The sequence below is a fragment of the Heliconius melpomene genome, chromosome 19 (genome assembly GCF_056956725.1).
Source record: "Heliconius melpomene rosina isolate 202511_hmr_F chromosome 19, ASM5695672v1, whole genome shotgun sequence".
Classification (NCBI taxonomy): Eukaryota; Metazoa; Arthropoda; class Insecta; order Lepidoptera; family Nymphalidae; genus Heliconius; species Heliconius melpomene.
This window is the reverse complement of record NC_140407.1, coordinates 486,829-513,439: the sequence shown is the minus strand read 5'-3', so window position 1 is coordinate 513,439 and position 26,611 is coordinate 486,829. Positions and strand designations below refer to the sequence as shown.

General features: G+C 32.8%; 1 protein-coding gene across 2 annotated transcripts in view; it reads right to left on the bottom strand.

The window, feature by feature from the left end:
* Positions 1-1,117: 1,117 nt before the first annotated feature.
* Positions 1,118-26,611, bottom strand: part of LOC146528216 (uncharacterized) — a 51,762-nt gene continuing 26,268 nt past the window's right edge. For both annotated transcript variants that reach the window (XM_085203223.1, XM_085203222.1), the window contains exons 3-4: positions 15,903-15,960; positions 1,118-4,479 (exon numbers count right to left, since the gene is read on the bottom strand). In XM_085203223.1, the coding sequence (XP_085059349.1) occupies positions 4,364-4,479; positions 15,903-15,960 (174 nt within the window). In that variant the 3' untranslated portion in view covers positions 1,118-4,363. The remainder of the gene's footprint in view (positions 4,480-15,902; positions 15,961-26,611) is intronic.

The window sequence follows — 26,611 nt, the reverse complement described above, 5'->3', positions numbered from 1 at the left end:
AGATATATACGAGTAAATTTTTCGTACATTAGATCCAATTCGAACAATTCAAAGCACCTCGTGGAGTTCCGCAACTTACGATACAATGTCTCGGAATTACACAGAAATTGAAGAGCGGAGTGTCTTGACATTAGTTACTCTCTAGCTACACTTTATTAAGGAAAAATAAATTCTTCAAAATCCAAACACTAAAGATTTTAAAATACTAGCTAGAAATAAATATTAACAAGCTCTTATAATTCAAATCAACTCAAATACCTATCTCATTTAACTCACCGTTTTCTTGTAAGCTGTATAAAGAAGCTTTTCATGAAGACACGATTTAAATATAGGTCGAAAATAGTTTACTTAATTTACAGCTTAACGTTGTCCCGCCTATAGCAAGAGGTCACTTGTTTACCCCTCCAAATGCGGGATACCTAACTACGAGACACTTACCTACATAGTGACAAGACACTGTTCTCCAAATTTTGCCGGAACTCAATGATGCGATTTGTCTTATTACAAGAGCGAGAAAATGGAAATAATTCACTCCCCCGAGTGGAAATCGAACCCACAATCGTCGTCTTATGCCATTATGGCTTAAAAGACATTAAGTGGACATAAATATGAATAGGCTCTTATCGTTCAAATCAACTCAAATACCTAATTTAACTCACCTTTTCCTTGCAAGCTATGTAAAGAAGGTTTTTATCAAGACACGATTCAAATATAGGTCGAATAAATCTTATCTTACTTGCTATAGATATAAGTCCATCTTTGTACACGAAATGTCTTTATGTATTTGTTTATTATTTATTTTTAGTGCAATAAAGAATATTATTCTAAAGAATTCTCAAATAGAAGCCGTAGGCGCAGCCTCTCAATGTAAACACAACGGGTGTAGATTCAATTTCTACCCGTGGAAATGAATCATTTTCATTTCTTCGCTCTGGTAAGAAGACAAAGTTTAACGTTATGCTACTTAACACGCAATGGCTTGAAAATCGATAACGAATCGTTTTGAACAAAGCTCCCTCTCCCTATCCTGCTTGTATAGGATACATCGTGAAGCTTATAAAAAGTATTTTAACAACTCACCATAACACTGATTTTTAAGAAAAAAATAAACATGAAATGATCGATAAATTGGTCTTTATTTAGCTAGGAACGAAATGGAAAATAGGGCGATGTCTTATAAAATTCACAATTATATTATATTAAATAAATAAAAGAACTTTACATTACATTACATTAGCGATGTATTCAAATGATACAAGGAAAATGACTGCAGAAAATTATTTGTTTTAGTTCCTTTTTGAACATTTAATTGAATTTATTAATTTGAACCACATTTTAAGGTAATTTACAAAAAATCTGTAATGTAAAGATCTGTACAATTAAAAAACCTGAAAACACATACTATACTATATAGGTCACACCGTTACAAAGTAATACTTTACATAAATAAAAAAAAACGTTAATTTATTATTAAAAAAAGTCATAATTATTTCTTTCGAAAAAAAAAGCGAAGATATAAATAAGAAATGGTTTCACACGTCTTCATATCTATATTTCTATATTCATATTAATACAATAAAGCGTGAGAGTATGTTTGAACGCGTTAATCTCAAGAAATACTAGCGCGGATTGCAAAATTCTGAGTCCACTGAAGATTCAAACCCACAACCATTCCATTCGTTTCCTATTCCGTTGATATTTTGAATGTAATATACAAAGATTATATTATAACGACGCGACCAACAGTATTTAAATAATATTACTGACAGCAATTATAATTATCATTACAATATGGTAACACTACATAATTATAAGCTTTCGTTGAAACACAGTGCCGATTTCAAAATATTGTTTTGTTTTTAATCTTAGTGACTTATTTTAAATTAACTTACTTATTTATCTAAGTTATCTATTCTAATGATAATTTAGAATAATTCAGTTTTTTGATGTACTTAAGTGATATATCTATAAAGCGTTTGTTTATGCGTCGCCCAGACGACCGTTATTAATCTGATGCGGTTTTTTAAAATAAAATTTCAGAAAATATAAAATTTAAAATATTATTTTTATTAATAAACATTATTAAAATCTCAAAAGAAATATTAAACATCAATAAATACAGAATTGACAAAGGTGTTTTACTTTAAAAACTATACGGGCCCGAAAATTTGTTTGTGTCATCATGTCCAAGATCGAGACTCGTATGCTGCAAAAAATAGTACCTGTAAAAATATCTTTTACTTAGATATTTTTTTAAGTTCAGTTTTTTTTTTCTTTACGTAGTTATTGACTGTATTAATAGTGCTGGAGACAGAATATTGTAATAGAGATTGAAGTAACTAAAAACTAAAAACAAGATTCAGTTTACTTTCATAAAAACCGGACCTTATAAAAATACAAAAATAGTGAAAATAGTGTAAAAATTGTAGTTGTATTTAATAAGCACAAATAAGTTCTTGAGGATATCTCTAATAAAAATTCGCCCACATGGGCATCGATATAATGATAATGTCGTTTTCTTTTCAACGCAACGATTAGAAACGGTCGTGTGCGCTATGCCTTAAAGTGTTATAATTACACATTACGTTGAAATCTATTTATCTATTAAGAAATTTGACTAATCTACATATATAATCTAGAAAATACAGACAGCCAATTTATAATTTTCATTTTAAGTATGTGAAAACAATGCATTTTGTAAAATGAAAAGTATTGAAAATCTATTTGAATAAACTATTCTTATTTGTCTAATCACTGTTCAATATTATAACATATTTACTTATATATTATTAATTGTCTACGATTTCTTAAGCACATTTAAAAGTCGGTTAAACTTTAAATCTACCTGAATTATTACAAATATTGTAATTAAATAAGTAATAATGTATAACTTTTTAAAGTAAAATAAAACTTTTAATTTTTAATTTAATAAGCTATTAACCATTTTTTTATTTCTTCTAAATTTGTGTGTTTATTTTAAGCAAAATATTGTATGCTAATGTAATAGGAATATTTATTTAAATTGCTTGTATGATTTGTAAATAAGCACTATTCTAACATTATATATATAATGTTTCCGTATTTTAGATATAAAATTTAATTTCTTGTCTAAAAGTTACAGAAACGTAAAACCCTTATTTTGTAATTAAACAATAGGGTTTAAAATTTTTCGATAACATCTGATAAGATATTCATCATTCATATTTTTTTTTAAATGCTGTATATGCCCCTTGTACAAAGGTCGATTGGAGCTCAAAGTAACTTATTGTTTATTTAATTTACTACGTTTATGTGTATTTCAAATAAACTTTACACTCAAATCTTGCAATATACATTTTTTTATATAATATCCCGATAGGTTAACAAGGCAGAATATTAAAATTATTAACATCTTAGTCATAAATAAAGAAATAGATAGTTTCAATCAATCACAATTATACTGATTTTTAATTAGTTCTTTATTTTCCCAAAAAACTCTTTAGCCTTGTAAATCTGTTACTAAAGAAGTAACAAGCAAAGTCGATACCAATTTAATTAAATGGATAATCATTTCAAAATGGCACTTGATTGAAGAGTACTTGAAAATTGTTTCCTTTTCTCATATACGATGAGATGCAAACACACAATGGCTCTCGAAACCAATACCAATAGATACGCGAAACTGATTTATATGTTTAATTACATTGTAAATATATTAAAATGTCTTTTTGTCCGTACTTCATTTTTCTTTGTTATGCATTACATTTCATTTATAAGTATCTTAACCAAACAGTATTTAAAATTTTATTATTCTATAGCGCTTCAGAGATATTACTCACAGATAAACACATATTATTAAACTTTTAATCAACTTTTAAACAAAATCACATTATCGTGTCATAAAGAAAAAACAAAAGTAAAGCTAAAATCAACGAAATTAAGATAGATGTGTTTATATTAAATGTGTGAGTTTGAACTTTTTTATTATGTTTTTCAGGCATATTAAAAAGAAAATAATAATTACGACACTAATTTCTTTGTTTTTTTTTAAAATTTTAATGCAATGCAATGAATCTTTTAATTACCAAGGCATAAGTAAGTTTAGATGTGAGTGGATTTGCGTAACAAAGAAAAGCTACACAATTTTTGTAACTTAATTTAACTACCTAAGTACAGAATATTTATAAAACTGCATTTTTCTTTTAGTTATAAGACAAAAAACCTAAAAAAAATTACCTAAATTGTACTTTTTTTGTATCTCTATAAGAAGCATTATAATTTTAGGAATGAGGTATAGTGCATATATTACTTTTGAAATAAATTATATAATTTAAATAATTTTAAAGTGAAATAAATTTAATTATAGCTATATTTTATAGCGCGGTCAGCGTGCGAAGATAATTGCGATCGCGATTACGATCAGTGCGATCGCCGGACTTCGTGTGAAAGCTCCATTACATTCGTCGGTTTCGCAGCAGAATGTGCGAGCGCCCCACCACTCTGTGAACAAACTTATGGTAAATATTTTTTATTTTATGTTTAATATATTTTTTAAAGTAAATATTATTGCTTTGGTCGACAACGTGGCGCAGGGGCACAAGCGGGCCGCCTGAAATATTTTAAATTTTCATTTCCGCTCAATTCAATGAAACACATACCTAGCAGCCACATGTTGACAAATGCATCATGATATTGCATTACTAGCAGACACACTGATCGCACGTTTCTACTTAATTGGCATTCATTTACAGGTAGGTGTCTATTCATTTTAGTGTATCGAACTTGATGATTTTGGCTAAGTAAAAATCAGTAGCTTTTTTTTCTTCGTAAATGTGGGTTGTCAGTCCGATTTCCACTCGGCAGAGGACAAAGCCTGGTGTTAAGTTCCGCCTCTCAACCAGCAATGTCTGGAAAATTGAGAAACGATTGAGAAGCGGAACCCATTGCCGCACATTGCTTAATCAATTCCCTTGAGATATAATCAAACCCACAACCATTACGTTTTTAATCGAAACACTGTAGATCAGTGCACCGCCTCCAATAAGTAATTCTGTAAATATACATACAAATGCAGACATTATATTTAACATAATGAGTATTAAGAGATAGCCCTCTGTATATCTCTGTCCCTTTTGGTCCTTTCTCTTATCTGTTAGTGTTTACATCCGACCCTTCATTCCATGTCAATAATGACAATAGTAAAATATATGTAAGCAAACATACATATGTATGTAATCTCATTGCAATCGAACTTGTGTTTTATTGTATACTAACGGTCGCTAGATCCCGCGCGGCTTCGCCTGCTTGAACTCTACAAATGTTATTTTAATAATATTTACGTGTACTGAGACAAAGATTGTAGATTACTTTAGTAGAGTTACTTATACTAGTATAATAAAACGTAATTTGAATCTTTTGGGATATTTTTGATTAAAATAAAAGTTGTCGTATTTAATACAAAAAAAAATAAAAAAATATGTCGCTCCACATACCCTCTATCTATCAGTGAAAGCTCTATAAAAATTGGTTCAGCTGTTCCGGAGATTAGCCCAGGCAAAAGAAAGACCATCGACAAACAATAAATTAAAAATTGTTTGTTTATGTTTTAGTATCAAATATATAATTTATACTCGCTTGATGCACAAAATAACATAGATATTTTGATATTACGACACTTTAATTTAATTTATATGTATAGACTAGCATTACCCGTTGTTGTTTAAATATTAAAACATTAAATTAATTTAAAATGTAATATATGCATGTATATTATTTTGATAGAATTGAATGGGTGTAACGCTGAAATGGAGATTGTTCCGGTTTTCAAAGGTTTATAGGTCAGATTTGCATCTATTCATTCGATTGGATCGAGTTCATTGCTCACTATGTAATTTACTACTAAACTAATACCACATATGTATACCTACAATATTTACTTATTTGCTTCTCTATAATAAATAACTTATAATAAATATAACGAGACCACCGTGCCCCAGGGGTAAACGTTCAATTGTTAACGCGACAGCTATGGATTTGATTCCCACTCGGAGAAATTATATGTTTAATATTTTAATTTCTTCGATCTGCCACTCAATACGCAATGCCTCAAGAATTTGGCAGAAAGTGTCTTAACGCTAGGTTGCCTTTGCCTACTCTGCTATGTGCGGGATAGTATGAACAACTACAAAAAAGAATTTGTAATATCACCTATAAATTCCAATTTTTTGGAATCCTTTTATTTGCACTGTAAATTTTATAATCAATTGTGCGCGGAAAGGGTCCCATTTTTTTTTTCTTTTGAGGTACGGCCTAGGAACCCAGAAAAAACAAAAATCATCTTAATTTTTTTCTTCCCACAAGGACAGAGGGAATCTAATTTTAACAAATTCAGCTTCTCATTTTTCGTACACCAAGTCTCTTAAATTGTGCTTTTTTGCGATATTATGTGGAGGATTGAACTATTAACCATCGCGTATATTGCCAAACACATTGCCCACTCCGCCATTACAGTTTATAATGTAAAACCTAAATAAATATTTATATTGCCCTCGTTGCCTGCAAAGGATTATTACGGGGCACGAAGTTATTAAATGCCACTAAAATATTATAAATCACCGTTGCCTTTTAAAATAATTGCTGGTACAAAATTGATGTTTTATACCAAGTATATATAATTGGCACATTTACAACCGACGACTGTACGACACAATAATTTATTTAATTTATAATTATTTAAATCTAGAGTTTTGCCACTCAACACGTAATGCCTCCAGAATTCGGTGGAAAGTGGGGAATGGAAGTGTTTTAAGAGAAACGGTGTATCTTAACACTAGGTTCTCTGGTTCCCTACAATGTGCGGGATACAGCGTGAAGCTAAAAAAATAGTTTATTTAGGGAAAGTTAGTAGTTTTTTTTGAATGGATGTGTGTATTATAGACACAATATATCCTTTATGTATCACAAATGCAAATATATATTTTACAAGCTTTTTCTTGCGGTTTTAACCAAACATAGCTAGAACTCTTTAGCTTTAAAATATTAATATTGTTATTAAAAATAGCTGAATTAAATTCTAACACCACTACTTTAGATTACGTATACAAACTAAACCACAATTTACTGTCGTATAATTTTGCTTTCTTGTATCAAAAAAAATATCGTTTCTCGATCGGGCATGTCGTAAGGTCTAAAATATTAATTATTTTATGATTAAATTCATGCGAGGAGATTCAATCGTATGCAAATGTTTGACTCGTCGCGATGGAAGTCAATTTCGCGTTCAGAATGTACAGTGTAATATATAAACTATTTAAACTATATAAACATCCATCGATCGACAAATTAGAATATATTTAAAATTAATTTGTATTAAGCGTGTGGCAGTGAACGCGATAGTTATGGGCTCGATTCTCACTGAGGCGGAATAAATATTTAATATAAAACATTCTTAGCTTTGGTAAATAACGCGGCGTTGAGTTCTGCCACTCAACACGCAATGTCTCGAGAATTTGGTAAAATGTAGAGTATGGAAGTCTCTTAGGGAGTTGTAACACAAGGTTCCCAGGTTCCCTCTTCCTACCCTGCTATGTGCGGGTTACAGCGTGAAGCTAAAAAGAGTTTAACATTATCATCAGAAAGGCACAGAGTTAGAGCGCGTTACTGCAAATGGAGTGGTTGCGGGTCCAGTATCTGTCGAAAAAAATATTATATTTAAGACTAAAAAAGATACTCTATTGGCCGCTTTTCACCTGGATTCGATTATTTCGACCAGACACCAGAATGTCTTTAACAACAGGATGATATTGTTTTATACTTTAAATAAAGTACAATAAAATATATTTGTTATGTTAAATGACGCTTTTAAAACTAAACTTAGCTAAGTAAGTCGTAAATTCTGATTCCTTAAGCAATAAATTTGAATTGATAACAGGAGAAACGAAAACACTTGTATTATTTTATGATGATTGAAAGTTTTATATTAACTTGGATTTTAACTTTGTTTTTATGACATTCCCAATCGAAACCAATGACTTTCTTTATTCTTTAATCTATTCATTCTTCATTTCATTTGCTTAAATTCATTTCATTTCAATTATTTATATTTATATTTCCATTTCTTCGCTCTGGCAAAGTGCGGTTGAGTTCCGCCACTCAGCGCGCAATGCCTACAGTATTGGGAACTCTTCTTCTTCTTCTTCACACACAGCGTAAACCAAAAAAAAATCCACGCGATCTTGAGAAAAAATGGTCTTGATATATAGAAATAGACAGGCAGAGAAATAAAAAGTGATCCTATAAGGATTCTGTCCTGTCCGGCCCGGAACTCTACAAACAATGATTTTGTAATAATCTATAATTTTCTTTACTTAACTCTTTACGAGCGAATTCACATATTTTATATCTCCTTTTATCACTTTGACATGCAAAGTCAGCATTTTAATGAGATAGACCCATTTTTATTATGGAATTTTTTTTTGCAGAGTTTCTTTATTGCCTAGTCTAGGTCTAATGTTACGGAACATATATAGGTCGTTGGTTTGATTCACACACGAGGAAACGAAGAGTTATCTTAATTTCCTTGCAAGAAAGATAACAAAGAGCAACATCGAATTCCGCAATTCAACACGCAATGTCTGGAAATTCGGCTAAAAGTAGAGGACGGAGTGTTACAATATTAGGTTTCTTCTTCCCACCCTGTTATATGCGGGAAATAAAAAAATAAAAATATGGTTGATATTCACGCTATTAACTTAAAGTAATCAATTTATAAGTGTCCCAATTTTATTATACATTCTCTGGAGGTGCCCTCCAGCGCTTTACTGTATACAGTAAATTAATAAATCGTTCATAAAAATGGTTGAGTCGCAAATTTTCGGTATAAAATACAATTTTCATATTAAGTCTGACCACATATCAAATTATACGATTATATTACGCTTTTGATAAATATCCGTTATATTTTATTGAAAGTTGTAAAATTTATTTTTGTGATGTTTGTGTTAAAATTTAAATGATGTGCTAGGTAGGTGCTATCTATCGAAATTAAAAAAAAATCCAAGTTTATCATGCTCTGTGCCCCAATTTACGCCAAATTTTCTGAACATTGCATGTAGCGGATCTTAACGCTACGCTTTGTCTTATTCCCGGATGTTCAAATGAAAATAATTATTTCTCTTTTTATTCAAATAAATATAATATTTATTTGAATAAAAATCGCAAAGAATTTTCATTCCACTAAACCGGACGTGTAAGCGTAGCCGGACTTAATTACTTACGTGACTAGTTTATTTGCATTTTTAATGAAAATCTGCAGTCGACTGCACTGCACTGCACTGGAACGTCCAACTAAAGTTATTTGTGTTAGTTAACCGTCCTATTACTACGACTATATTTTCAACACCTTTTCTTAACTGACTTCAAAAAGAGGAGGTTCTCTATTGGACTGTATATTTTTCAATGTTTGTTCCATGAATTATGAATGGTTTTTTATTATTCCTTTTATGTAGGATAAATCATGTTTTAGATAAAAGAATTAGTTGCACGCTGTATTCGTTTAATGTTCCCTGCTTTCCGCACAATGTTCGAGACATTGCGTGTTGCGAGGTTCAACTCAATGTCAGACATGGTACCATATATTGTTAGTTACTATATTTGTCAACAAAAAAACAAAAACTACACAAAGATGATGAAGTTTTTTGGTTTAAACATATTATTTTTAACCATTTTTAATTTACTTTGTAAATAGGTACCTAACATATTATAACTCATGTTCAACACACAAACAGCCTTTCTAAACTTAACAAATTCTCTTACTAATAGTTTGCAACGGTGGCTATATGGAATTGCTGTCATTAGTCTAATCAGACAAGATCTGATAAGAATTGTGTTAACTTCGTGACTCCATCAGTTACAAGGAAATGATTTTAGCGGAGCCAGAATATTACTTATTGCATCCTGCATCTTTGTGACTTATGGTGATAATGGAGACACAGATAAGACGTGCTCTTTGCTTTTCTTTGCAAGAGGTTTGGCTTATTTCATTTGAAAGATATGAGACCTTAGCGTTTTGCGCCTCGTTTCCTATTGCTACCTCGTGTATACCTCTGATAGAGATAAAGCGTGAAACTAAAAAAACAAAAAATAAATGTCATGACTTTAGTATATGTTCACTAGATTACTGATAGTAAATTTCTACTCCAAAAGATTACCTTCTATTTTTAACAAGACTTAACTTAAACTTATTAAATATAATATTCCTCGATATTTATTTTTCATTATGTATTTGACAAATAAAACCCTTTCATTTAATATCCGTATTAGATAGATTTTGTAAAAACAATTTTATTTCAGCTCAATGGGACACTGGGAAATGGGTCAAATTAAACTTGCAAGATTTCTCACGCACTGACACGGCAAGTCAAATAAAAGCTGTGAAAAATTAAATGTATATGACGACGGTATATGACGATTATTCCAAAGTAATTTTATTAATTAAACTAAACTAAAACTAAAATTTCAGGAAGTGTTAGGATTACTCAAATGAATAAATTTAGTATTATTTGTTCGCTACTAAAGTTTAACAAACAGTTCAATAGCAAGCAGGATGCGGTAAACTAGATAGAATTTCAAAATTCAGTGTATGATGTAATTTGAAGTTATTTTATTCTCACTGTATTTTAGCAGTTTTACGCTTTTTTCCACATAGCAGAACAGGTAGGAACCTAGTGTAAAGATACTCCGATCTCCATTTTCCGACCATTTACGAAATATTGAGTGGCGGAACTCAACGCCGCATTACCTACGAAAGAAGGAAAATGAAAATAATATAATGTAGTATCTGCAGTTCAATGTTGATCGGTTTCATATATTATTACAATAAATTGCGGGCAGGCTTTTATTACGGAACACGTTCGGAATAGACGATATGTTGCTGTTTACATAATTTAGCGTTTGTCCTACATACGGCAATGAAGGTAAATGTTTGTTTTATTGGAAATAAGTCCAGCTTCAATCATTTCGATATTCGCACCCAATTCCTGTATTTATTGATATTAGCTTTTTACTACGGCTTCACTCCCATTGATAAAAAGAAATAAGAAATTATTATGTATAATACAATACCCGTCAAGTCGAAACACTTCAACATATAGCCTTACTCTATAAATGATCGATATTTTTTTTACCAAATAAACTCTACAGATTTATAGTATTTTGATATAAAGATAATTCAGGCTATGACCCGAAGACTAAATAAATGTATTATATTGTGCAATTATGGGGTAAATTTAAGTTGATCTCCAGCCATCCGAATATATTGCTGGCCGCTGCTTATAGATTCTCAGAATAATTTTTACACATTCTTTTTTTACTTTTACAGCATTTTTAAACAGAGACATGTCGTGCATATTTAACTAGTCTAGTGAGGACTAGTCCATTTCTTTCTGCGTTTTGCGCAATATGTCCAAATCCAAGAATCCTGGTTTATAGTCTTAGTATCCAACCATCGACCAAAGATTAATTTATCTATAGCAATATTTCTTTTGTTCTCTCCTGGTAAATACATGTGGTGAGCAGAAAACAAAAACGGCCATCATTACACTATTAATAAATGACGAGAATAATATGTAACAAACAAGCATTTGCAGCACAAACAAAAGAACAAAGAAAATCTCGTTACATCAAACAATAATTCTAATATTCTACTAGAATGAACCGACGTCAGTACACCTGCGCTATATAATTGACATTAGCTTATCTGATAATTGAATTTCACGTTTCACTAGTTCCTAAGTATTACCTTTGATATAAGAGTGCCAGGTGATTTATTTTTCGTTATTACTGACGTGACTGACATGACTAATTAATTTGTAAGCCTGTTGATTAATTGTGGTATTAGTTTTGGACCAGGTGTCTATCGATGTTTATTAATTCATCAAACATGAAAAAACTGTCAATTTTCTTTTGAAAGTGCTTTTAACAAACGATTGAACTATAGAAGAAGATTTTACTTATACCATTAGGTTTTACTTAAAAACATTATATTGAGTTGTCCCGAATTACATAAAGCGGGCTTTATGTAATTAAACTGGCGATATTACTATATACATTTATATATATATATTTAATATACATAATGTAAGCGCTAGAACAAAGAAAGAAAAAAAACTCCTGATTTTCTCGTATAGTACAAGAGCTAACACAATTCTTACAGTCCATATATCATAGCGGAGTTGTAAGAAGGATTTTTAACATGAAATCATCCCAGCCGCATCGCTACGTGAGGTACGTGCTAAGTGCCCTCGTCTATTGTAGATTTGGGGGTCGTGAGCAAAATGATTGTTAGTTGGAACGTTTTGTTCTATCATAGGCTGATTTTCTTTGAATGGTGGTCGTGTGTTTATTAAGGCTTTTTGTCTATTTAATATGAATTAAGAAAATTGGTCAAGTAATTTGCGAGTTGGAATCACTTACCGGATCTCGTACATATTTCATGTTTGTAGATTCGATTCGAGAATTGTTCTAAAAGTTCTTTTTCTGTGACACAGCAATAAAATTTCAATTTTAGGATTTTTTTCTTTTATTTGTATTGTAATTTTTCAAAATATAAATGATTGTACACGTTTTTTCTTTTGAGATACGGAAATCTATAAATCTGCCAGGATTAAAGAATGAAGTTAAATGGGAGGGCCGTTTATCTCAAAATAAATTGAAACAAGTATATAATACCGGCCAAGCTTCGTAGAATATATGGGGTAGTGGTCAGAGAGCTGGGAATATTCCCAAAAATGCGCAGGTTGATATCCTGCTGCACTCAAAATTAAAAATAAACATACTCTTCACACTATATTCCGCATACAGCAGGATAGGCAGAGGGAATCTAGTGTAGAGTGTCTTACGCTCCGTTCTCTCTGTATAATTTGTCGAACCATTTCGTGTTGAGTGGCGGAATTCAAAGCGAAGAAATGAAAATATTAATAAAAAGTAACTCATTCTTCCTAGAGGGGATCGAACCCACAACTATCGCGTTACAGTCACACCCTTGTGCTCCTGAGCCATGATGGCCTTAAATTATAAACGTTCTCTAAAAAGTATTTTTATTCCAAAGTGAAAAATAACACTGTAAAGATGATAACTTATTCGTATACCAATCTGTTACCTACGTACATCGCTAACCACCACGCTATCACGATAGTCTACTATTTATTTAACCACAATTAACAAAAGTTTGATCCATTTATCTCAATGTGGGAACATTGCGCAGTATTAGCGGAACGAGCGCCGGGAACAGTTAGCGGTGGGTTTAACGAACTAAATACCGCGTAGTTTTACGTTTGTACGTATATAAATAGCTTTCATTAAATGGTTCGAGTTTAATTTATATTGAGCATATGTTGTTTTAATGTTTCGCTTTTATTTATGTTGTTTTGCTGTATTCGCGATGGTTGTGGGTTCAATTACTGATCGGGAAAATGAATTATTTTCAATTCCTTGCTCTTGTATATGTTGTTCAATCAAAGAAAGCGTGGCGAAAAGTTCAATCATTATGTCTTGAAAATTGGGCAGTGGGTAGGAACAGTGTGATTTAACACTAGGTAACCTCTGTCTGTGTTTGCTGTGCGGTGCTATATATTTTTATAACGACTAAAATTAAGCATAGCAAGAATATAAGAAATAAATCATCACAATTTTATTATACTTAGCATTCTTTATTTATCACTCGCGAACAGTGACTTTTGTTAACGTCATCGAAATATCCCTTTGTCATGGTGGTCCAGAAATCACTTCATAGTACTGAGTCACGCTCTCACATAGAAGGTATAGAGAGGCAGTTGTGGCAACTTGTGCACTATTTTCTAGATATTGCATGGCGGATTCGCGCCTGTTAGAACTCTTTTTGGCTTTTGGGCTTAGACAATATTCAAGAGGAGCAGGCTCAAATTCTACTTTTACTTTAATTTTTATAAGCTTTTTCGCACACTTGTATCCCTCAATTATAATAAAATTTTCTTTTCATTGTGGGATCGAACCCACTATCATCGTGAATTACATACATACGTACGTCTAAACTTCAAAGTGGTTCAATAGGAGCATGTATCGCATATAATATTTGTATGCCACTCCATTAGTAGTCTAGAGGTGGATACGAAAACATTTGTTCGCTAGAAAGCAATCTTTTAGCGGAAAGTGGACTTTATACAAGTTTTTTAGAAGAAAATATAAAATATATGCTGTATATGAAGATTTTATTATCTTAGCAGTCATTTTATGAGGTAGAATGAAGAAAGTTTATTACTATAGTAACGTATTATATAGTATTGCGAAGAAAAGCGAAGCGAGGCGAAAGAAAAATATATTTTTTTAGTCTTACGAGTAAACTGTATTTCACATGTAGTAGATTTAGCAGGGTAGGAATATGGCACCCAGTTTTAAGTCATTCCTTACTAACTTAATATACTACTTTGTCTTGTTCTCAGAGCGAGGCAACGGAAATAATTCATTCCCCCGAGTGGAATCCGAACCCATAACCGTTAAGTTACAGTTACCATCAGTGTACAGTTTGACTCTACAATTTTGAAGGGTTCTCAGGTTCCCACTGCCTATCCTGCTGTGTGCGGGATGCATCGTGAAGCTACAAAAAAGAAACATTTTATAAAGTCCGTGGTGGGGCAGCATAAAGGCAATGTCTCCAAAATTGAGTGGTGCGTGGGGAAGGGATAGCCTTAAAATTAGGTTCTCTTTACCTACTCTTCAATAATATGCGGTATGAAAAAAAAAAATAGGCACAAGTGCAAATTTTACTCTCTTTTAAAATTGTCTGACTTCGATCTTAGAATAGTGATAACAGAGTAATTAATCACTACTAAAATTTAAAGTAATTATTCTTTACAAAGTGGTCTAGAACGCGACGTTAGCGATGGCCTTGTATGACGCAACGCCGCAGTGAAACAATAGAGGCGATATGTGTAGCAAAGCCAGATGGAAATTGTAGATAGAAAATATTAATAGAAAACGTATAAAATATTTTCTAATCCTTAGTGTCGTAGAAACACTTTAAAAATGTCAAATACGAAAGTACATTTATTATTATATTTTTTATAGTGTCATCATATCCTGGGACCCTAGCCATCCACTTTTTCTGAAGGCATCGCATGTTGAGTGGCGGAACTCATGGGATCGGAAATATTAAATATTTAATTTCCCATAGTGATAATCGAACCCACAACCTGTCGCGCTTGCATTCGCACGCTTGTGCCTCTGCGCCACAATAGATCTCATGAACAGAATGCATTAGGGAAGGTTTTAAAATTAGCTGTTTTATGCCGAATTTAGCGTCAACTTAAAAAATAGAACCCATAACCATTGCGCATAGTCAGAAATTGCTCCACTGGGTTACTGTGAAGCTATCATCTATCTAACAAATTACATTCTAATCACGTACTTTTTATATCTCTATAAAGGAAAATCTAATTTTGAGAACATGGTTTTACAATCAGAGCGGGATTTAGAGGGGTTTGTCAAACGAAATTTGCTTAAAATTGTATTTCATTTTTTTTTTATTTTTCATATATACTTAATTTTAAAACGCATTTTATTTTAAATGCATTTTTAATTTAAAGCTTAAAAAAGCGTACTTTTCTGGAATCTAAGGCCCCATGGTCATATAATTTATAGGTTTATTGAAAAAGAACAGCTTACTTTATTTTATTTTCATCATTAAATTTAAAGTTATATTTGGCAGTAGAGCAACAGCGGCACAGGCGCGCGGCTGTAAACGTCACTCGGGGGAATAATATATTTAAGTAACTATATATGTATGTACATATAAGGTAGTCTAAAAAATTGTTCACAAAATATCTAAGAAAAAACTTATCTTTTCTTATTTAGGTTTTATTAAATGTGGAGTTATAGAAAAATATAATTACCTTTTTCATTGCAGGTTGGGACACAATCACGAACAACAGTCAACTCGCTGACATATTTCTGAAACAACACACAAGAATATATTTATGTTAACAGGTGAAAGAGTTTGAGGCCAGCCGTGGCGTAGGGCACAAGCAGTAAACGGCTTTCAGTTCCGCCACTCAACACGCTCCAGAGTTCGTCGGAAAGTGGGAAACGAAAGTATTTTATTGGAAACGAAGTGTCCGTTACGTTCCTAAATTCCTTATTCCTTATGTATACTCTCTAATGTGCGAGCTAATAAATAAGCTAATTAATAAATAAAAGTTGAATAAAAATATGAAAACCAGCAAATTGAGTCATAAAATAAATGTTAAAGAAAAGTGGGTCTTAAAAATAAATAACCCCTAAAGACAAATTATTATAACAATGTACGTAATTTATTTCAGATTTTAGTACACTTTACTTATTATGTATATATATTATACAACAGTATAAGAAAAATTTTCAGAGGAGAAATATTTATTTATTTATCTTAAGTTTGGAAAACTCACAGCATTATAATACATTTGATGATAAACTTATGAAATTTAACATATCCAATAAAGTTTTCACAAAAAAAGAAAACAACTGATTGAACTCAGTATTAAAAACAAAATAACAAAGAAACTTTTAAAAGGCAAACATATGGATTCAATAAGAGAACCCATCAATGTTGCTCTTTATTATATTTGTTACAATTTCTTGATATGAAGCAATTTTGAAATAATTTAGTTTTCACACAGTTGTTAAAAATGTTGCTTGAGATCACTTTTAATATTAAACATTATAAAATAAAAGTGTGTAGGTACAGTCGGAAAAGCCCCAACTTCCCCTATACCATTTTAAACTCGACTATAAGAATAAAACGCTACATCTCTATGATTTATTACTCTTTTAATGAGTATGAAATGTATTTGGTGTTCTGTCGCCGTTACAAATGTTTGTAATATATTGTGATAGTTGGACTTGTTTGAGACAATAATGTGAGATGACGCAGTATGAGGCAGTGGTCGCGTAGCGGGACAACGCGTGACTAATCATGAAGGTTGCGGGTTCGATTACTTCTCAGGGAGTGAAGTTATGCTTATGTCATTATAGCATGTTCATTTTCGAAAGTGAAACCATAAGATTAAGGTCATCGTGGACAATATCTGACGTCGCGAGGGTACAGAATATCTTACCTACATTTCCTCTGCTGACTTTGCCATGCAGGAAAAAGCGTGAAGCTACTTTTTGCGTTAGTACAGTATAGAAGAAAAAGTACTCGACTGTAAAATGTATATTTTAAAAACAAATACTTACTAATTAATATATTTATTAAGAAAATGCAGAAAAGATTAAAAAATATATAATTTGATACTGTCTTGGAGCAGGTGCGGGCATCCGATGCATTATGCATTATTATGTGTATTCGATTTTCATTTCCTCGCTTTAGTGACAAGACAAATTACGGCGTTGAGTCTCGCCACTGACGTTCCAAACGCAGATGGGCGTTAAAGAAAAATAATTTAGAACATTGGGCGGAAATTGGGTAACGTAGTGTCTGAACACTGGGCTAAGCCCTAAGGTTAGGTAAGGTTTTAAACTTTACTACGTTCCCTCTGCCGACTCTGCTGCTTTATTGCCACCTGTATATATTTAAATAACACTTTCTCCGTTGGGGTATTTAACAGGGGGTAAAATATTTGACCACCCAGACTTTATCAATCACATGTAAAATGTCTTTATATCAAATGAAAGTGGAAAACGGAGATAAGTAGCGTATTATCTCTTTGTCTTTCTTCACTCTCTGTTTATCCGATATATTATAATCCACCTAGTCACTTATGGACCGATGTTTATCGAGTCGCAAATTCTATTAGCTGCAGTTTAGTTTAGTTTACCTGCCATTATGTCCGGGATGTGCTAACAGGTTCGTTAGGTAGAGGTAAACAACGAAGTCATATATAATCCTACCTACCTGTAGTTCAGTAGTTATTGTTACTGTGAGGTGGAGGTTCAAACTTTAAATGTAATGTTTAAGTTAAACGTACAACAAGACCAGTCCGTTGTTGGAGAGCCATTGTTTTGATGGAAAAAGACAAGGCAAACGAGCTTTCGGATCACCTGATGGTAAGTGATCACCGCCGCCCACGACCCCGTGCAACACCAGAGGGGGTGCAGATACGTGTCAGCAGTTGGTGTATCCGCATTAATAATATTTTTTTTCTGGTGGTTCCGTCTCTTGTGATGTACTACGCAGAAAAATATCACGTTAAAGAGACAAAATTGATTGATATATTGAATTTTCAAGGTTGTCTAAACCAGGAAATTGGAATCAGTAGGTTAGGAATGAGAGAGGAGATCTTGAAATACCCACGGAAACGAAAAAACAAAACAAGATTTTCCATTATACGTCTAAGTAGAAGTTGGCTACGATGAATTGTAACCTCAAAATGAAAAATAAAAAAAAATCTATTTAACTTTGAACATAAAAGAGATATCACGGACAAATTGAATTTCCATTAAATCGTTCCCGTTCTAGTGTGACACACTAATCACCTAATCACCTTGCATTAGCAGAAGTAGGTCGTAAGTTTAATATCCATTGTTACACGTCAAGCTGACGCCTAATTCGTTTCAATTATTACCGTATTATAGTCAGAGAGGCGGCTGTGTGGAGGTGATGGCCTGACTACACTCGTATGTGGAATAACTGTGCTAGAAATGTAAATATTAGAAAGTTTTTATTAAGGTGGTTGTGGGTTTGAACCCCACTCGAGAGAATCATTTATTGATTATTCATTATAGATATTTATTTCTCGTTCTAGTAGCTAAATACTGAAACTGTTAAGACTGGTAATACGAAGCGTAGAGTTAATTTCACTCATTAGTCTTGAAAGAGTGGAATATGGAGAGTGGAGTGTCTTAATACTACAACATGTTACTTTCATGGTAACATAATAAATCTTTACTATTATTTTATAGTTAGAAATATAATCAATACAAACAAATAAAATACCGAGCGTGGGTAGTATGAATTAGCGGAACAAGTGGGGATAGTCTAGTGAAAGATCCGTTTCTTTTAATCTTCTTCATATTATGTATATATAGTATCTATTAAATATATTTAGCAACAACAGACTCTTAGACTATAACATTGTACGTGTCAAAATGAAATTTTTGCTGTGAAGTGATATCGTTTAATTGATGTTGAGAAACGAAAGTGTTTACTTAATTGAGATTCTTAATTAGTAATTAAGTTTAAATTTTTGGGATAAGAATAAGCATCAATATAAGCACTAAGCTTCGAGGGTAGAAAATTTATACTATTTATATGTATATGGAAGGTGGCAATACAATCTATTGTTAACATATCCACATTTCCGTCCAATTTTCGAGATATTGTCCATTGAGTGATGAAACTCAACAACACCCTCTTTAGTCTTTTTGTAACGCACTGTACCTGTAAGTATTTAGTCACCTTGAGCACTTAGAAGGTGCAAACTTGAGCAATTTTCATTATTTAAAACATATTATGACGTTGTCAACACGTATTAAATTTGATATACCGTTAAACTTTAATAATAATAAAAGAAGGTCATTCCAAGTGGTTTGGGTGAATCAGTGTATCCGTCGCTTATGTGTCGTAGTCAAAAGAGCTTAAAAGCTTAAAGTATTTTTAATTTAAAACGCTATACGACTTAAGCTCTTTAAAAAGCATGCAATGTTATATGCAAGGTTATTCAAAAGTTTTCTACATATTATATTATATCAATATATGAATATACATATATTTTTTCTTTTAAATGTATTTCATTTTTCTTTGAAAGTTGACAACGTTGATAGGTTAGAATAGATTGAATTGAATAGATTACAATTATAGTTTTTATATTTATTTTAGTTCGTGATAATACAATGGCAATAGTTGCTCTTTGTTAGGTTTCTAGAGTTTTTAGTCGTGTTCATATATGAAATATTGTATTTTAATAAAAAAAAATAATGTTTTGTCCAGAATATAAACTAAAATTTGATTATTTTTTTAGCTATTGCATATAACAGGATAGTTAGTAGAGGCCTAGTTAGTGGAAGCCTAGTACTAAGATACCTAATGAGGTATTGAGTGGCAGAACTCAATGTCGCACTTGTCTTGTTAGCATAACAAGAAAGTGAAAATAATTGATTCAAATTAATTCTTTCCCCAAGTGGAAATCAAACTCATAGCCATGGCGTTTTTAACCAGACACTATGCCACGACGAGCTCGTCAAACTACGTCTTCATAATATGTATATTAGTAAACACTCAATTCTTCATAAAGGCTCGTCCGTTCCCCGCTTTCCACCTAATTCTTGGTGGCATTGCGTGTTGAGTGAACTCAACCCCGTGCTGTACTTCATTTCCGCGAGGAAATTAATAATATTAAATATATCCTCATGTGGGAATCGAACGGCTTCGAAAACAACATATTATATTTATAAAAATATAACAATAACGGATTAAGAAACATAAGAGCCGTTCAATATGAAAAAATAACAAATTAAGTAGCCTAATTAACAAACGATCACCGTTTCGTTCCGTTGATTAATCAAAGTGAAAATCTCTTGAAGATATCTATATATCAATTAACCAAACTGAGGTGAGTACGAAAAGTCCGAAAATTGGCACAAAAAATAACCTACATACATACTAAATGTGAATTTTTTCGCTTCAATTTTTGACAAACACGGAGCTGTAATGAATCTTCAACGTATCTATTCAGCAGTGTCCCACATGGCGCCCCTCTGTCACCAAAAATGCGGAAACTTTTATGCGCTGGAATAAAATATGTTACTTATGGAAGCATGCTCATGAGTAGCAGTTAAGCCAAATATTCAAATATTAAGGTAATAATTACTATTACATACAATAATTACTATTATCTAAACTTATTTTTTATAAAAACTTTTTATAGTCCAGTAGCAAAAAGCTATACAGCATGCAGCTACAGCTGTAGTAGAGTAGGCTGTGAAAACTTACTGCCGTCAATATACTTTCGAGGCATTGAATTTTGAGTGGCGGAACTCAACGCCGTAACCCTCTCACTCTCACTTACCTGGATGCCAAATTTTAACTTTCGAAGTGCAGTGGTGCCATTCCGTCTGTCTGTCACTCCGTAATAAAGAAGTTTACTGTCACAAAAGTATTAACTTACAAGCAATTCTATTGAAGAACCTAAAATACCGTTGATTCTTACAGAATTGGCCATTTGCTCAAGAATGACGTGATAATATGGTGCTGTTATCTGAGACATCTGAGTTATGAGCCATTATAGTCAGCCGTGATATGTATGTAGGTGCTGTTCCTATAAGTATGTCCGTACGTGTCTATAAGCCCCAAAAATTCAGTGACAATTGTCTCCGTTTTGCATTTTACGAAGATTTCAATGTAAATAAAACGTAATACTAAAAGTATATCCTGCGTATACCACGCAGTTGCAGATCCCTAATCTAGTGATAAAATATTCCGTTCCCATTTTTCACCCAATTTTCGAGAAATTGCGGGTAAAATGGCGGAGCTTAACGTCGCACTTCAAAACGTCAATTGCTATTACGTCTAACGTCAATGACTTTTGTTTTCTGTAGCAAAGTGTAAAAATAATTTCCTTAGTTAATTTAAAGGAAGCGAATGAATGCTTTAGATTAGCTTGTAGAGGTAAAATATAAAAAACAGAATAAATCTATTCATAATAGTTCGTACCGAGAACTGCAATCAACCAAGTCACTTCACATTAAAGATGCATAATTTTATATAAGGGAAGCTTTCAACGCTATTATGAACTTCCTTTCACTTTAGACTTTAATTGAGATTAGTTTGTTTTTAAAACTCTCCGGAGGATTTATAAAGAATTTTTTTAATACATTTAGCCTTGGTTGCCTGACTCTCGAAAACACAACAGCGATGATACTGCAAAGCATGAGGAGCCTCCACATACAGGAGTATGTATGTGCGGGTTGATGACAGTGGACGAGGCGAAAGGGGAGAGAGATGTGGAAATCAAACCCACTAAGTTACAGTTTCAGTCAGTCGCTGTGCCACAACGCCACGACGACCTCATAATAATATCTATTATATAATATTACAATTATTACGATATCTTGTAATATAACTCACAATTAATTAAATTGTTTTTCGAGCTGTAGAATTCCCGAGAGTCTCGTATCAAATAGAAATAAATCATTGTCTCCACGATCACTGTTTGTACAGTTCTTGTTAAGCGGTCGGCGACGCGTCGGTTAGCCGATGCAGATTGTTTACTATGGACTACAAATACGAGGATAGCCTAGAAGTGACTAAGCTTATACTTTGTGAAAAATTTTAAAGATGAATTTGGCCCAGTGGCAATGCGTGTAACTGTAAACAAGAGGGTTGCAGGTTCGATTTTCGTGCGGGGGAATGAATAGTTTAATATTTTCATTTCCTCGTGCCTACCCTGCTATGTGCTAGATACATATCATATCTGCTGTATCCCACAACATACATATAACAGAGTAAACAGAATCAACCCTACGTTAAAACATTGCGTTCGATACTTTCCGCCAAATTTTAAAGGTAATGCGTGTTGAGTCTCGGAACTCAGTGGCGCGCTTTATCAAGTTACCAGAACAAGATAATAAAAAAAAAACAATTCATTCCTCCGAATGACATCTGAAACACAATCGTCCAGTTTACAATAAGACAATAAGATATTGCAATCCGTTTCAAAATGAGTTATTGTATCAAATTATCAGTGTAACTTAAGAAATTCGACACATTTCTCAAATTCCAGTGTATAAAACGGAATGTAACCAAGATTAATTGCTTGTTTACTTTACAAAGACCAGCCAATGCTTGACCTTTGCAGATACGAGCTTAGGGGGGTTGAAGAGGGGTTTTTATAGCGTTCTGTATATAACGGGCTCCTGTTACTGAGTAAACTGTGTTAGGAAAGACAGAGATGCATGTTTAGATTCTTAAAAATATTTATATTAAAAAAACTAAACCATTTTTTTGAAGCTTCACCTTCTTTATCACTCAGCAGGGCAGGCAGAGGAGATCTAGTGTTGCGACACTCCGTTCTCGACTTTCTGCCCAAATGAGACATTGCGTGCTTAATATCCGTTTATGTGATTAACCATGTGGGGGACATTTATCATATTTCATACCGAGTTTGTAATGAATAATAGTTGTCTCTTAATTAGTTAGAAATCTTAATATAAATGAAAAAAAAAACATTTAAAATGTGGAATAAAAGCGAAAATTAAAGGTATTTAAATACAAAAAATATTATGACATATTCTAATTAAAAAAAGATGGTTTGATTTAGTTTTCACTCTGTCGGTAAACAATACACGCTACGGTCAAGAGGTACCTCGAGGCGGATCAAACATTCGGACGTCACAAAGGTTTAGAAAGACTACAAAAAAACGTGTATTTTAAATTAAATTGCTAACAAGTTACTCTCTTTTTTGTTCTTTGATTGTGGCATTTCGAACTTGCGAGTTGAGTGCTAAACACTTGTCACACCAATGTCGGAATTTCTAATAGACAAAATGTAGCTTTAAGTTGTTTTGTGTTGGTTTTTTTCACACAAAGCAGGATAGTCAGAAGGAACCTGGGAATCTTGTGTTAAGTCACCCCATTCCCCTTTAAGACACTTCCATTACCCACACTTCTGGAGGCTTTGCGTTTTGGGTAGCGGAACTCAACGAAGCTAACCACCACAGCGAGGAAATTAAAATATTTAAATACATATTTCATTTTCTCAAGTGGGAATCGAACCTACAACCTGTCGCGTTTATAAAGTATATAGGGGCTGTCGAGATGCTGTCAGCCATCGCATGACTATAAACCCGACGGTTGAGAGTTTGATTTCTACTTGGAGTCTCCAATTATTTTTATTTCCTCACTTTTTAAAGAAGAAAAACTTCCGCCGACCAACACGCAATGTCTCCAAATTTTGTTACGGAGTGTTTTAACATTTTACCTGTACTCCTCCTGTACTGTACTCGTAAAACAAGTAAAAATATGGTTAAAAGTAAATATTCCGTAACTCGGTTCGTACATTTATTTCTTTTATGGACTGTATATTATGATTTTGTTGAAGCTATAAAGATTGGTTATGGGTTAAGTGGCGCACGTTTCAAGAATTTTTATAAGTAAGGATAAAGAAAAAAATGGTTTTTAATACATATTTTTTATTTAGTCTTTATATTATTTATATAATATTATTTTAGTAACTAACTACACTTTGTTCTACTCATGTTGACATCGTAATATGAGCAAGTTGGAATTGAACCTACAACTATGTTGTTTACAGTTCCAGGTAGGGGAACCTCACTGGGAAACGTAATACATCCCTATACTCGTATGTAGATGTTTTAGAATCATCGTTACATTCGGAAGCATGTCACAGAACGAATAAATATTGCCTAAAAAAAGGTGACATTGAGAATGGTCTGCAAATCCAATACGTTGATTGAAACGTTCGTCGCATGGGCTCTCAAATTTTGCGTATTTGCCTATTTTAAATTACACGCTGGGTCGAAAACTGACAGGTGCAGGCAAATCAAAATGAATTATATATTTTTTTCAGTTTCACGCTGTATCCCGGACATAGCAGGTTAGGCAGGGGGAACCCGAGGATCTAGTGTTAAGAAACTCGGTTCCCATTAAGACACTCGTTCCCCACTGTAGCGATCCATTCCCATTAAGTCACCCCGACGACGCTTCACCTACTTTTCCCCGAATTCGAAAGGCATTGCATGTATAAAGGTGTAACTCTACGCCGCGCTTTGCCTTGTTACCAAAGCGAGAAAATGAAAATATTAAATATTTCATTCCCCCAAACGGGAATCTAATCAGTCGTAAGCGTCGCACGCTTGTTTCCCTGGACCATGACTTATTTTTCGTATGTCGAAAATATATTTTAAGAAAAGTTAACACTTCTTTAAAAAGATTTGCCTTTAATTAGTAGGTTAAGAGTCTCATCTCGCGTCGTTAAGTGACACTTACCAAAGCGCGGGAAACATAAGAAATGAGAAAGAAATTGCAAAAAGTGACTTTGACTGCAAGTTTGTATGTATTTATTTACTTTGCTTTGAAATTAACGTTTTGAAATTAAATTTTAACAAATTTTATATATGTGAAGATTTTATTTGTATATTTAACGGACTTCTGTAAGAAAAGGAGGTTATCAATTCCACTGTATTTTTTTTATGTTTGTTACCTCAGAACTTTTGACTGGGTAAAACGATTTTGACTATTCTTTCTTTATTTGGTGCTTTCCGTGTGGCCCGAATTTAAATTGGTCCATGTCTGACAATGTTATTCATGAGGAAATCACATAGGTCTTAGATGTGCATTCAGTATGTGCGTGACAAATGGAAGAATAACTTAATAGTGCGCCAACCGATTTCGATGATTCTTTTTTTATTGGAAAGGATACACTTCAACTGTAGTTTGATGAGAGAGAGAGCAGAGATCGAAACCTCACTTTGGTGATAGTTAATACGAACTTAACACACAAACTACCGCCTATAGATAGTAATAATATCAAAACAATTCTAATATTGAAATCTTGGCTGCGTCATCAGACCAGCTTATTACAAATAGATCTAAGTCAATTTCTTAGATTTTGTTACATTTAATTACTACAGACTAATTAAAGCATGTTAAAAAATCCTTATTAGTTAGTAGAAAATTTTAAGCTATTGAAAATATTTTTGTATGAAATGTATACCACAGCGTATACTCCTTATTTTTACTTACTTTCCTGAAATTCTAACCTAATTATAAAATGTTACGGTCACTGACGTTGTTTAAGTTTAAGGCTTGTAAAGAACATGACGGTAGGGAGTTCTTTAGAGCATGAGTCTGACTATAAGAAAACACTAGCAGTGGTAAATTAATTACCGCTATGGTTATGGGTTCGATCCCCACTCAGGGTCATGATTATATTGATCTCCGTTTCCTTTGTTATACAAAGCATTGTGTTAAGTCTCGTCACTCAACATGCAATGTTTTGAAAATCGTAAAAGGGGGGACAGAATTTCCTAATACTAGGTCCCCTCTGCTATGATTATCCTGTTATGCGGGAAAAACGTGAAAACGTGATATAAGCACTTTGCGCCACACCAATGTTGGTTATCTCTGTCATGCATCAGAATATCATGTGATAGTTCAGTTGAATGCTATCGGATCTGGCACGAATCGTTCGTCCTATTTAATTTGCAATGAGGTCATTGTGTTGATAACAGACTTTATATATAAATATGAATAATTAATATAGATTTGTATAGGATTTAATATAGGTATATGACACGCGGTCCTCGCCACGACTCTATCAATTAGGACTAATTAAGTTGTCCAGTTTTTATAAAAATTGTTGCCCAACATGCATAATTGGTACACGCCTGACTGTAAGCGAAGCGCCACCTACTTGAAATACGATTGGGTGATATACTAGTAAGTGAAGCTGAAAAAAAATATAATAAAAAAATATTCAAAGTGAAACCAAGTTCAAGTAACTAGTAGTAATAAACTAATAGATTGAATCACTTTTAAAGCATTTTCAGAATATTGTTAAAATATAACGAAGGAAAATATTTTACCATACAATTCTATTACGAGGGTTCATGGGCCGTTGCCAATTATTTGTACAAAATTAGTCCCCACTTGCCTTCGGGCGTAGCA